Source organism: Columba livia, chromosome 8 (assembly GCF_036013475.1).
Source record: "Columba livia isolate bColLiv1 breed racing homer chromosome 8, bColLiv1.pat.W.v2, whole genome shotgun sequence".
Classification (NCBI taxonomy): Eukaryota; Metazoa; Chordata; class Aves; order Columbiformes; family Columbidae; genus Columba; species Columba livia.
Window position 1 is genome coordinate 5886242 of NC_088609.1, and position 14865 is coordinate 5901106.

The 14865-nt window shown below is 42.9% G+C and overlaps 1 protein-coding gene across 1 annotated transcript in view; it reads left to right on the forward strand.

Annotated features, from left to right (window-relative positions):
• The window catches only part of LOC102095194 (ral guanine nucleotide dissociation stimulator-like 1), a 74607-nt gene that overhangs the window by 39497 nt on the left and 20245 nt on the right, over positions 1-14865 (forward strand). The window contains exons 5-7 of the mRNA XM_065070839.1: positions 7374-7558; positions 10746-10870; positions 11504-11719. Coding sequence (XP_064926911.1) covers positions 7374-7558; positions 10746-10870; positions 11504-11719 — 526 coding nt within the window. The remainder of the gene's footprint in view (positions 1-7373; positions 7559-10745; positions 10871-11503; positions 11720-14865) is intronic.

Genomic DNA, 14865 nt, shown 5'->3' on the forward strand with positions numbered 1-14865 from the left:
GACATAGAGTTGTTACAGGCCCAAGATCACTGCAGCTATGCTGGGAAACACGCCTTCTAAGAATCCCTTCTGCCAAGGGGGTTTTCTTCTGGTCACTTAAGCGTCATTCCTGTCACTTTTGGGCTGCTGGAGTGGTCAGAAAAATTCTATTCTTCCATAAGGATCGGACTAAATAATGTCTAATGCAAAATGTCTTTCAGGCTTTTTATTATTATTTCCATTTTCTTTAAAACTGAATTTAAAGGTACTGTAATTTTTTAACTTTAAAAAAACACAGACAGTTTGGACCTTAGAGTTACAAGTAAGCTCTGAAAGTTTTGTGAGATTTAAAGAACTTGCCATGCATGACTCCAAGCTTTATTTTGAATTCTTTTTAAGTACAATGGCCCATGGTAGCTTCTCATGTTCAGTAGCTTGCTTTCCACAGTCCTCCCTACTTTCAGGCTGTGATCACAAGTAGGAGAAGAATCAAGTCCAGAAACGGTCAGATATTCCAGTCATGTGTCTGAGTTAGACGGACTTCAGTCTGTGTTTCCAGAAACATGATGCCATGTTGCTCGTAATTGTCTGATAAGGGAGTTGTAAGGCGTAACTTACTTGACCCTCTCTCTGTCTCCTCCTATAAGCAGTTATTTTATATACATCATATAAACCAGGTTTCCTGGTGCTGTTTCTCAGTTCTGCATGTTTTTGTGTCGAGTAGTGACAGAGTCGCCTCTTGATCTTCAGTTGTCATCTTTAGAGTTCTCTGTGTTCACGGCATGTTTTTTAGCTCATGACTTCCGTTGACTTCCAAGAAGAAAAGAGTAGATGTAACACACCAAGATATGTGACAATTCAGAATAAAACCATATGTGCATTAAACACAAAAATTCTCAGCATGATGAGTTGCAGTAAAAATTAAAGAGGGGTCTGTATGAAAGTACTGCAGCGGTTGTATTGCCTGTGAGATAGCTAGAAACAAAGCTTTTGGTGATACGACCTGCTGGCCGCGATCTCTATTCGGAGCAGGAGTGCTCCTCAGTTAACTTTTAACTCGCTGTTAAAAGGTGGAGTTTTCTGTGTGGAGTTGGACCAGTTGAACAAGAAGCAGAAACAGTTTACCTGGTACAAAAAACAAGAGAGCTTTAAGCCTTGAAACTCTCCTCTTCTGCAGTCACAAGCAGCACGCTGGCTGAGTCTTGAGGCTTTTAAATCCTGAATGGGCCTTGAGTAACAGTAAAAGTCCTTTCAAGCCTCCTGTTAGACTATGTTGTGGTTTCTTTCTTCTACTGGCTTCGGTTTGCTTGGTTTGGAGTAGATTGGTGGTGTTCTCCCTCAGATGAATGACAGAAATGAATCGAAATACTTGGGGCTTTTATTGTTGTCGTGAATGTCAGCTCCTAGTTGCATCTGCTTTATTATCAAAATGTGGAATTTATTTGTTATTAAAACTTGGAATGTGGCACGATTGAAAACCGCAGACAAAGCAGCTTGAAGCTAAACTGAAATCTCCTTGTTTCATTCCACAGGACTTGGGTAAAACAGTTCAATTAGAGAACATTACAACATGGCACATCTTGCATGTTTACCTCTCATCTTCTGCATTGATACAGCAAATACTAAAACTGCAGCATTTAGAGTTTCTCATAGTGATAAACTAACGTTGTCCCAGGGTTGCTTGTGCATTTAAACCTTCCCGACAGGAAACCTGACTTTTGTTTCCCACTGAAGTTAACCGTCCTGCTGGAAAACAATGTGTGCAGTTCCAGGACTGCAGAAATAAAACTGGTCCTAAAACCTTGTGCTCCAGAAGAGCAGACACCATAGGAATGTGAGACAAATGGAAGAAAATTGGCTGGAAGTTTCTGGTGCCTGGGAAAGCCATGGTGGGAAGCAGTTAAGATGCATTTGGGAGAGCAACAATCAGCATTCATTCCAGTAAGGCCAATTAAGCTAAAACAACAGCAGAAACCAATGTGGTTACGTGAGAAGCCGAGTCAAACACAGGGCAATGTAAGCAATGCAAGAGTGGGAGAGTTATGAAAACAGCCAGAACCAAGAAAAAGAATAATTAGAGAAGCAAAGAAAAATGATGATTGGTATCTCAGTTAAAACAAAGAACTACTAGCAGAGCTATTCCCTTAGTGACTTTTCATGTGTCCCAGCAAAAGCCTCCCATGTGCTATTTAACCAGTTCTTCCCAGATCAAAAGAAGAGCAGATTATGTGCTGGAAATCATCAGCATGTTATTTATAAATGGACTGGGTGTGAGAAGCTACCATTACATCAACTTTGCTTGCAGTTTACATACGTTTTACCCCGATTCAAAGCTGAGATTTGTTGTTATTTAAAAAGCAAACCCAAGAAAATACAGCTGGCTTAATTTAGTCTGTGTGAGCACTGGACAGTGGAGGAGAGGAAATAGCTTTCTGTAAAGATTATTCCACTGATGGTCTTAAGTGTGCGTTTGGCAAATTACGGATAGTTTTGTGCATGTTTGTGTCTAGTTTCATAATCTCTTTCTGCAACTGAGGTTCTCCCTATTCTTCTTGATTGCTGAGATTCCCTTCTACTCATTCTTTAGAAATAATTACGGTGAGAAAGAAAACACCACTTTTCCTTTTTGGCCAGAAATGTTGTCTTTAATTCCTATGCAGGCTTCTTTATGACCAATATTATAGCTGTCTTCCCAGCTGAGAAAAGACTACGCAGAATTCTGTGTATCCTATTGAATCACTTGTGGTTATGTGATATGAAAGCCCCATTTTCCACCTCCTCCGTGCCCTTAACAGAGATGTTAGACTTGGAGCTCCTGCGGTCTCATCACATTTTGTGGGAGTTCGTGGGCAAATGGGACTGGGTGGGTAGTTCTGTGTTGGCAGTTTGTAAATGACAGAATTGGATATGCTTCTTCCGCCTAGCAGTAGGTATATTTTGGAGACTGAAACCTTCAGAAATGGGCTTCGAGCTGGTATGGAAATGAGAAGACTTTGTGATAGGTATGAAGCTTGAAAGCATCGCAGACCGGAGCCCAGAATCTGTAGTTGGCAGGATAGGAGTTAAACAGTAATTTTTATTATTTTTTTTCTTATAGGCAGGAAAAGTAAAATTTATAGCTCATAATCAACCCATGAAAAATGTGGTCTGTGATGTTTCTTTCCTGTCTGAGATCTTGGACGGCTCCCGTTCGTATCTGTCTCTGGGTCTCTCAAGTACGGGGAGTTTCTTCTCAAGGGCAGCAAATGTAAAGCTACTGCAAGATATGGGCAGTTCTCCAGCCGGCTTTCAGAACTCTCTCCTCTCTGACATGCTAACGAAACAGTCAGGCGATAGGAGGTCAGTAGGGCACAGTGTACCTTTTTTCTCTTTCCTATTTTCCTTCTTGACTGAAATGATTTTGCTGGCAAAAATCAGTGTCTGTAGCGGCTGTGAACTCTTCACCCTGCTCTGGGAGACTGGGTCTGTCTTAAACTCTGTTTATTCTTCGGCTTATGGAAGTGGCCATCAACCAAGCCTCTGGAAATTGAGCTTAGCAGGACTGTGTGAACAATATTAGTCCGAGGATTTCTCCTGTGGAAAGGCTCCTTCTTCCGAATCATTGCTAAGCTGGCAAATGCTCATGAGAAAAGAATACCCAGCCTTGTTTTTGGTAGTGGGACAAGTGGGGATGATGGTGAGTTTGTGATGCAGCGTTCTGGGTATGTGCCGATGATTAAAAATGTGAAGAGAGGAATCCAGAACATGTTAGCGTGTTAATTTTTGGTTATGAATGCTTTTTGTAGCTCTGAAATTGTAATTCCAGAGCTTCTCCTGTCAGCAAGCCTGACCAAACAGTATTACCGACAGATATCCGAATGCTCTCACTAATTAGAAGTTTAAAGTTGCCACAATATCGGAGAAGGAAAAAGAAGACTAAAGTAGATGGGACTTGTAAAATGACATCTGTGTGGGATAAAGTGAATTTTGAGGAAAACCCAATACAGTTAAGAGAGCCAAGGAGAGTGGGAGAAGCAGTCTTTGCCCTTCTTAACTGCTGGTTTATTTTGAGTGCCACTGAGCAGCTGAGTTAACCAGATAATTGCTGTGCAGAACAAACATGCCTCTATTTATCCCTGACTCCAACATGAGAGCCTTCAAGGCTGCCTTTTGGGTTCCACACTGTCTACATAGGAAATCTGTGTTTGTATTTGCACTCTTCTCGTGATCTCACAGGTTGAGGAGAGAGAGTTCCTCCTGCCCGGCTCATCCCTTTCCATTGTTCAGCTATTAATGCAACAGACCTGGAGCCACATCCGTGGGTTTGAGGATTTGAACTTTAAAAGCCAAATGCCCGATTGGCACGAGCACAGATGCTCTTTGAACAGGAACATTGGTGTCTCTAACTGGATCCTTATGGTTAGAGGTTTTTACTGAAAGCATGGCCCTTCTCTTCATGGAATATCGTTGGGAGCATGGGATACTGTTATTGCATGAGAGTCTTCTGAAATTACATTATTAGAATAGGGATCACTTGATAGAAAAATTTCTGTGGATGTAAAAAACATTGTCATTGAAGGGCTGAGCTCCCACAGTGAACTACGCAGCACAGCCCTAAGTGTTTGTAGAACCCAATAGGACCTGCTGCAAACAAAATTCTGTTTAAAAAGTGTTTAGATATGTTGTCTGTGTCTTCCTAGCCTGTAATATGTGCTGTGGCCAGTGCTGTTAGTGCACCGAATTGTACATGCTGAGTTACCAGCACGTTGCTGTGAAGAGCCAAAGATCTCACAGCCTTTCCTGCAGCAGAAAAAACATAAGTTGATTGTTATTTTTTATCCAGACCTGAATTTTCTTAAAACCTGAAGAAACTTGGTTATTTTTCCAGACTTCTTCCAGTTTTTCCACACGTAGTTGAATTTGTCAACAACATTGTGCATTACTTCTGAAAAACTATAGCATAAATTGTAAGTCTTATTTTCTTACAAAATTGGGTTGAAAAATCCCTGCAAAAACAGGAATTAAAGAAATTCCCACAAGCATACATTTGTATGGTATCTAAGCACCAACCTAATAGATGGGTGTGAGTTAAAACCAACGTAAACCAGGAAAAGTGTAGCTAAACAGCTCACTTCCCTCCGCTTCAGGCAGGATGGAAACCCTGGTGATTCACCAGCTCTGGTTTCCTCTCATCCCCCCCGGTCTGCACAAGGATTGTCCATGGGCAGTTCTCTGCAATGGGTGTTTTTTTTAGATGCGCGTGTCTTAAGAAAGTCCTGAATAACTTTCCTGATGGAGATCCAATGCTCCCATAACTCCTCGAGCATCCCTTTCCTGCGCTGAGATACCTTCTTGCGTCGTATAATTTGTCAGCCCCTCCTTATCTTTGGGCTAAGGCTAAAGCCCAGGTTCTGATGATATCTTTTTGTTACGCATTTCATCTTCAGATTAACAAGTCCAATCTGTCTTGTGGCTCCAGCTATCTCGGTGCTCCCAGCCTGATCCTTGGTGCTGGCAGCACTCACCACCCGAGCTGCACGTGTCGCCGTGAGGGTTTTGTCTGTGCAGATGAGGCAATCTCGCTGGCCGCGTGTGCTCCTGGGGTGAGGTTCAGGCTTAGACTGCTTTTTTGCAGAATTCGAGGTTTCATGCGCCAAGTCTTCTAAGCAGAGAATACTTAGGAGTATATTACCGGTGTAAGCTGGGGAATGACCTGTTAGAGAGCAGTGTAGGGGAAAGGGACCTGGGGGTCCTGGGGACAGCAGGGTGACCATGAGCCAGCACTGGGCCCTTGTGGCCAGGAAGGCCAATGGTACCTGGGGTGGATTAGAAGGGGGTGGTCAGTAGGTCAGAGAGGTTCTCCTGCCCCTCTGCTCTGCCCTGGGGAGACCACACCTGGAATATTGTGTCCAGTTCTGGGCCCCTCAGTTCCAGAAGGACAGGGAACTGCTGGAGAGGGTCCAGCGCAGCCACCAAGATGCTGAAGGGAGTGGAGCATCTCCCGTGTGAGGAAAGGCTGAGGGAGCTGGGGCTCTGGAGCTGGAGAAGAGGAAACTAGAGGGGTGACCTCATTAATGTTTACAGATATATAAAGGGTGAGTGTCAGGAGGATGGAGCCAGGCTCTTCTTGGTGACAACCAATGATAGGACAAGGGGCAATGGGTACAAACTGGAACACAAGAGGTTCCACTTAAATATGAGAAGAAACTTCTTCCCAGTGAGGGTGACAGAGCCTGGCCCAGGCTGCCCAGGGAGGTTGTGGTGTCTCCTTCTCTGCAGACATTCAAAACCCGCCTGGACACCTTCCTGTGTAACCTCATCTGGGTGTTCCTGCTCCATGGGGGGATTGCACTGGATGAGCTTTTGAGGTCCCTTCCAATCCCTGGCATTCTGTGATTCTGTGAGTGAGTCATGCTTTGTGGAGGAATCAGCAGCTTCAGTTTGGTCCCTGGACACGGCAGCAGTGATTGGTGAGAGGAAGGGCACTGAAGGAAGTGTTTGATTTAGGACTTCCACGGGGAAGCCACAAATATCTTGTTTCCTCCCTACTATTTTCCCCCAACATCCCAAGGAGCAGTGACGGAGCAAACATTGCAGCCTCGCTGGGCTACAGCTTTTCCCACTGGCACAAGAGGGAATTAAGAAAATTACGTTCCGCTTTTGATTGTGGCATAATGTCTGGTAGTTATTCAAACATGGTCAGGGTACAGCTAAGCCAAGATACATCAAGTGATTAAGCAAAGCGTATCTCCAAGGTAATTTGCAAGTCTTGCTTTGCTGCTTGGCAAACGGTGCAGTACAGGGAAGCAGCATCATAAGCTCTGCAGCTCCCTGAGGAGGAATGTGGACAGGGAAGCGCTGAGCTCTTCTCCCGGGGACTCAGGGACAGGGCATGTGGGGATGGTTCAAACTGTACCGGGGAGGTTCAGACTGGACATTATGAAACGTTTATTTACTGAGGGGGGGGGTCAAACACTGGAACAGGCTTCCTGGAGAGGTGGTCAACATCCCAAACCTGTCTGTGTTTTAGAGGCATCTGGACAAGGCCCTTAACAACATGCTGTGGTCAGCCCTGAAGAGGTCAGGCAGGTGGACTAGATGGTCATTGTAGGTCCCTTCCAACTGATTTGATTCTGTATTAGCTTGCGTTTTGGGGCTATAGTTTTACTCACTTGTGTGAGTGCAGATCAGGAGCGACTTCACTGAAGTCCTTGGCAAAATCTGAGTAATATCTTAATAAGATTCCATGCATAAAAAGAACAAATTAAATTCCTTGCTCAAAAAAGTCTTCCTACTGCCTTCACGTGGGGGATGAATATCTCAGTGTTTCTGTTGTTATATGAGATACAAATCCATGCGATGTCATCAATACCTGCTGTGTACAACCCATGTGTTCTCTCTGAATTTGCTCACAGTGCAATAGCATCAATCTTACGGGCCTGGCTCGATCAGTGCGCCGAGGATTTCCGAGAGCCGCCCGACTACCTCTGTCTGCTGAAGGTGCTGGATTATCTGAAGAGGAACATACCCGGCTCTGACCCGGAGAGGAGGGCGCAGAACCTCTTGGAGCAGTTCCAAAACCAAGAAGTGGAAAATGAAGGTAAATTTACCTTTCTCTGCTGTCTTTCTGTTCTCTCAGACTGTATGGTACCACAGGGATTTATGTGCAGTACACTTCATTAACTCCTATGCTAAATGACAATATTGTGAGGCTCACCGGTGACTTTTTCCTTGTTTCTTTATTTTAGTTTTTTGGTAAATCTCTGTATGAGGCTGCATGTTCCATGAGGGATGAAATAGTTGTACAGTGTAGGTGCCTATGCCTGTAGATTCTGGGGTGGATTGAGAAATCCAGCCCTTCTCTAGTATTTAGCTAAAGCTTTGAGATTGCTGCAGCAGCTAAGGGGTTAATTGTCAGCACACTTCCCATGTCATTGAATTAAAACACACAGCTGCTCTTTAGCTGGTCTTCTCATTTCAACCCTTCCCCCCACCACCAAGAAAAGCCCAAACCACCAAAAAGGAAAATACAGAGCTGCGACAAAATACAGCTTGAGTCACCAGTCTTGTTGTCATGAAGCTTTTCTTCCTAGTTACCATCATGTCAAAGGAAGTGTCTGTAGCTGTTTTTTCCTATTTGAGTGGCCGGCTTGCTGGTATCCAAGGCCAGAGGAAAAACTTACGTTATTTGGGGTCACAATCTACTGAAACAATGGTGAACTGTAGCAACGCAAATATGCTGCGTGCAGCGTCAAGCCTGATACATCCCCTTATCCTGGGCAGAAAGCTTCCTGTGCCGTGAGCCGAAAGGTTGTAGGAGCTCACGTAGTATGTGGATGAGAACTGGAATCAACTTCCAGCTTTAGTAGAAGGGTGAGAGGGAATAATTTCTGTAATAAAGGATAAAGGAAGTGACAGGAAGAGAAAAATTCATCCCATAAAAATCATGTCTGCCGGATGTTCCAGAAATACCGTGTGAATGCATGATACTGTGAGATGCCAAATTAACTTGGTCATTAACACATACATACAAAGGAGTGGTGCGCAGTGCCCGGGCGGTAAGTGAACAGGGTTACAAACATGTGCCTGGTGCTGTCCTTGCCTGGGTTTGGGTCCCACCGGCCACACCGAGCGAGCTCATGAGAGCTCTCTTTAGATTCCTCTGGTGTTCCAAGTGAGCAAGAGTTCCCAGCAGCCCTGCCTCTGCGTTAGTTTCCTCAAGTAACAGCTGAAAAGGTTATTTTTTCAGTTAAAGATCAGTCGATTTGAAAAGCAACGTTTTCCAAATTGTGGCAGAATAGAGGCTGTTAATTAGAATAAAGTAAGAGAAGGAGAACACAAGTGACCTGTGAGGTCTACAGAGAAGAGTTTTAGAGTTGTCACTTTACCAGAGCTCCATCATTGTTTCGTTTCAGAGATTTTTAATGTGTTATCTGCAATCAAGACTTGCTGATAATTATTGGTCTAAAGCATTCATACTGTGCTATGAATTTACAAGTGTTGGTCCTAATCGTACAGTTTGATTTGTGTAATCAGACCTCCACGAAGTGCTGCTATCAGCCCTGCCTGTAGATTAGATTGCAGGACCAGGTACATAGATAAAATCTGCTCCCCAGCCTCAGCGCTTGCAGCTTGAGCAATACCAAGTGAGTCAGAAACTGCACATTTGGAAGGGGCTGTGGTTGCTCTCATTCAAGTCAAGAGGGCAGCTGGGCTTTGAGAGGGCTAAGTGGATCAGAGCAAGTGGAAGACGATAATAAGCTTGAGTACAAGAGGATTCCAGCTTCTTGGGCGGTAGGGAGGAGGCTGGTCACACATTCGTAAAGGTGAGAGAGAAAGGAGAAAAAGAAGCATGAAAAAAGTAAAGGGGAATGTTGAGTTGCACTCCAGGACCTGATTTTAAGGGCACTGTGAGGTTTAGAGCAGGGTTGCAACTCAGCGATGAGGATTTTTAGTTGAATTTCAAGAACTGAAAGGAAAATGAGGAGCTATGTAGCCAAAAAGAAAGCGAAAAAGTGTGACTCTCATAATAGTTCAATAGAAGTCCATTCAATTATGCATATTGTTGCAGAACAGCCACAGAAATAAAACGCTGGCATAGAGGTCTCCATTTATCACATTCAACTCTGTCGAGAAATTGTGCAATTGAAATGTACAGATGGAAATCTGGATACAGCCAGTAGTTATAATGTTACACAGCAGTTTACATTGATGACTAGGTTTTGCTAATTAATGAAGAAAGGAGAAATGAAGTATCTTGAAAAAAAACAACGATGAAGTAGCATTTTATCTGCGTTTGTTGCTTTAGTGCCTGTTCTGCTTTAATTGGATATGAAGCATTGCGTAACGTTTTGGTTAATGAAATCTCGCTAGTAGTAAACTCAGTACTTTGGTCATTAGTCTTCAACAAGTCCTTTATTTTTTCTTTCCCTTCTTTTGGAGTTACTGTTGCCTTACCGTAAAAGGGATTAGGGAGAGGATTTATTTTCAGGGATTTTGTGTTTGTCTTCCTTCTCTACCACAGGAAACAAGGGCATATTTCTTGCTGTTTTAATATGGATTTGTTCCCAAACTGGCCAAAAGGTGACATGGGAACATCTGTGAAATCCCTTCCCTTCTGCACTGGATCAGGTCCCTGGATGAGAACGGCTCTTCTCTTGCACCTCTTCACTGTTGCTCAGTGCAAATTTTAGAAGCTGCATTTATAGCCGAATGTTGTAGTTCCCTTTTCTGGGAAAAACTCCCAGAGAGGGAAGGTGAGGGATGCTGGAAGAAACTCTATTCAATATAGTCAGTGTAGCCCTGTAAAGGCTCAAAGGGTGCCAAGAAAACCTGATATCGCCTTCTATTTCCACACATGGGAGGTGAAATCTGAATATAAGAACATTCCTAATGCAATATTTTGGGGATATGATTGCAGTTTGATTTTTCTTCAGATTACATAAATACTGAAAGGCAGATTAACAAAATTCTGAAATGGTAGTAAGGAATTGTTGTTGTTGGGGTGGTGGTGCTTTGTCTTTCCAAAGACTGATTAGTGAATGGGTTAAACCAGCTGAGAGACCCTGAACAGCTCAATTCTCTCTAACTCTGTTTCTTTTTCTTCCACCTTTTCTTTGCCAATTTAATCTTTTTGTCATCATCTTTCTCTCTAAAATATGCAGCATGGTGAGGCAAGACCTTTTGGGTGTTCGGCTGTAATATATATAGTGATTTTCAAAAAAAATCTGCTTTGATTAATTGCTTTCTGTATAAATTTCCTAACTCGTGTTTTCCACGCTGGACAGATGGGTTCCACAGCCTTTCTCCCTGTAACCTGGATGATGAAGAGGAACTGGAGATGAGCAGTCCAGAAGAATTCTCATTGTTCCAAGAAGACCTCGTGGCAGAACAGCTGACATACATGGACGCAGTATGTACATCATATGTATTACTTGAAATGCTCGGGGAAATAGTTCTGGGTTCTTGGTGTTTTTTTTTAACTTACATCAATATAAGTCTAGCGTTCCAGAACAGCTCTGTTGCTGGGACACAGAGCACAGCTCTGCTTGGTTATCCAAACTTGCTTCATTGATTGTGCTTTTCCTTCAGTTCTTCTGAAGGTGTTTGTCTTTTTTTTTTGAAGTGTGAATGTAGACTGTGTAGCCTCTTTTGCAAAGTTTAATATTAGACCCCTCAGAAGTAGCATATTTTGACTGTATTTTAGGCTACCTGGCCTAAAGATGTATGATTGTAATTGTAGTGTTCCAATTTGGTTTGTTTGTATCAATCTCCTTCAAAAAAATCATTATATAACATTTTTCCTCTTGGTTGTGCAAGCAATATAAAGGTGTCTCTTATTTTGCCAGGACTGCTTAGCTGACAGTTCTTCTAGGGCATCAAGCCTAAAGAGTTATGCCAAAGTGTATATTTTAAACTAAGAGAAAACAAATATCTCTCTTTTAATACCATATTAGCTTTAGATCCAGTTTGTACTGTAAACATGCATTTCTTCCTGTGGGCAATAGTGATTCAGGCTGACTTGGACACCTCTGTTTCCCTCCAGACACTCTTCAAGAAAGTTGTGCCCCACCACTGTCTGGGCTGCATCTGGTCCCGAAGGGATAAAAAGGAAAACAAGCACCTGGCACCGACCATCAGAGCCACCATCTCGCAGTTCAACGCCGTCACCAGCTGCGTGGTCAGCACCGTCCTGGAGAGCAAAGAGCTCAAAACACAGCAAAGAGCCAAGATCTTGGAGAAGTGGATTCATATCGCACATGTAAAGTGTTCATTGGCGACTGTTTAACGTTCCTTGTGCGGGTGCTGCGGAGCTGGGAGGGCAGAGGGGGGTTGTTCGCGTTGGGTGCAGGCCAGGGAGCAGCTGAGCTCTTGTTCTTTCTGGTTTTGACGGACTGTCCCTGTCACAGCACGTGCAGCATTGCCCTTCCTCTCTTTGTTCCTTCCCCACCATGGCAATGGGGTTGACGCTTCTCTCTCCACAGGGCTGGGAGTGCGAATTAGTGGTGAGGCTGATACTGTGTCTTGCAGATGGGGAGTTCAATATACTTACTAATGTTTCATTTCTGGTAAGACAGGTATAAATTCAACCAGTTCACTTTGCAAGGAAGAAAATACTGCTCATATCAGTGAAAGAAGTGATGTTTGATAGCATCCAAAGGCTAGACTGGGTTTTGGCATTACAGTTTAATCAGAGCAGAGCAGGACTGGCAGTGGTGCAGCTTTGTGCTTACCTGCCCTTCGCTGTTCATGTTCACTCAGTGAGCATCGTGCTCCCCTTCCTGTGTCTTTGAACACTGTGAGAGTTGAGATCAGATGTGGTGGAAGACAGCACAACTGTTTGTGTTTTCATACATTTACATGAATATGTGTATATATATATCTGTAAGTAAAATGAATACAAAGTTTTAAGTAAGTACAGGCAAAGCTAGCTTACTTCTAGGAAATAGCCTCTTTAACATAGAAAAAAATGAAATTATTGTTCATACTCTTTGTTTTGAAAAATTCTTGAGGTTGAAAGGTCATTTGCCTACTGAGTTATTCACACTTGACATCAGGTATACAAACCAGCTGCGTTTGGACGGGTGAGAAGTGCAAATAGGGATCAGGAAAAATAAGTAGAGTTACAATATTATGCTGGTGTCCTCATCTTCTTACCTTTCTGCTTTATCATTCTCTCAGGTGTTTAGAGAAACACATTTTTACTCTTTGCTTCAATTCCTTTGTCTGGTGACAGATCATGTGTTTCTTTGCATGAAATGGTTTCACATGCCTTCTTGTGGAACTCTATATAGTATTTCAAAAAGATGGACCTGGTTTCAAAGCAGCAGTGATTTCAATTTGGGTCCATCTCTTTGAAACACCCTGTAGTTTGCTAATTGCTTATATTTTATCTTTAATAATTTACTGTAACGTTTTAATCTCCCCTCACAGCACAGGGCAGCTGGCACTAAACTAGATCTCTCTTTCAAAGAGAACATTTAAAGCACTTTCATATGGATGTGGCTTGCCTTTTATTTTAAGAACCACATTATTCTTTCTGAGCTATATAAAATAAGCCATCAGAAAAAGCTCCAGCCAAACAGAGCCTTTCTGGCCTTGACAATGCACTGTGGTGCTTCCAAAGGAGGATTGTTAGTCCTGGCACCTGAGCTCCAGCAAACACATGGTTCAGTAAACCGGTACGGGGAAGTCAACTCGATTTTCATCTGATGGCTGCTTTATAGCCCGTGTGAATGGATTAGGAAGTTGGATTCCTGTTTTCTGTGCACAGATCTCTAGGTTGCAGAAGGCACCAGCTCTATGGGGCGGACTGGGCTAGAGCCTGGGCGAGCAAGTGGGCAGCAGATTCCTGTTCATCGCGGGGCAGCAGGAGAACTTTGTTCTCCACCTCCGTTGATTCAGTGCTTCTCCTTTTACTTAATTCATATATGTAATTAAATAGTCTAGTCTTAGCTCAGCACGTGAAAAATGCACTGGCACGCTCTACAAAATGACCCGTGTAGAACAGCTCGTTGCATTTATACTCAGCTGCCCACTTCTGAAGAAAGGTGCTTTGTGCATGCAAACGAGCCTTTTGAATAGTTAGATGCCTGAATTAGAAAATAATCCGCTCATTAAAGCGCAGTTATTCACTGACAACTAACTCGGTAACTTAGCAGCGTGGAGTTCCACGTTTGTTACCTGTTCGTGACTTTTTGATCCAGTTTCTTGGTTTACAAGATAAACGGAATACTTTGTCTTACTGCCAGCCCTCTCTGCTCCACCTAGATCTAAGGATCCTGAGCAGGACCAGCCAATTTCACTCACATAATATTTTCTTTAAAAATAAAAAGTAAAAATGAAATCATTAATATTCCGTTATGCTTAATTTTTTTAAATCAAAGTTGCTTCTGCACAGGATTCTTTCTGGTTTTCCCCTTGTGAGGGACACAGTGTGAAACAAAGTTATTCAAACCAGTCTTAAAAATTCTTCTTATAAACAAATTGAAAGCTTGCTAAAGTGTTGTCTACAGATAGCTAAATCATTGGGAACACAAAATCCTATACTGAACTCCTAATGTGCTTTGAATTACACAACATACAATTAAGTCAAGGTGATTCCAAATGGGATCTACCGGTCAAACTTCGGTGTATTAGAAAAAAAGAAATGCTGAGACTTTGTGCCTCCAAATCCCTGTTCTCCCCCGCCTGAATTTCAAGTTGAAAATACAGACAGTAGGATCTCGTTCTGAAATGTGTCCGTGTCTGAAGAAGAGCTGTTATGTGGCTTCTTTTCCCCAAGCCATGCAGGAATAGCTTCAGGTCTGGCATGTCCCACCACACGATATTGAACTTGGTCTTTATCTGGCCTGGCTGTCAACCTGCTTCAAGTGCTGTCTGCTCAGCCAGTCTTCCAGGCCACACTTTGTGAAATGTAGCCTCTTAAGTTGCGTGCAGATATCTTTTTTAGCTAAATAAATGGGAATAAATATAATTCCCTTAGTTGTTCAGTCAATTTTAATGTAACTCAGGAGCAGAGATGCTGGTATATTAAGGTCTGACTTTTGTTTATGCTAAGGTTGCTTGACGTTTGTTTGGTCTTACAAAGGAAATAAATTATGTCTGTTTTCACTGTAAGGATTTGTTACATAACCAGTGTTATTGATGTAATAATAATATCCATAAAAATCTGCAGAATTGGAGTTGCAGTTTTAATACATTCTCATCTACATGCAACAATCAAATTGGCAAGTGTTTTATCCGCTTAAATTTGCGTATACAGACCCCTGTTTGTGAGAGTTTGCAGGAGTTTCCTGTGTCTGTGGTGCCCGTGCTCTGGTTCACGAGCCACCAGCAGATGTGCAGGAGCCCCTTGAAGAGTCACAGGCCAGACTTCCCCCACCTCCCCTTGCTCCCATCTGCTTA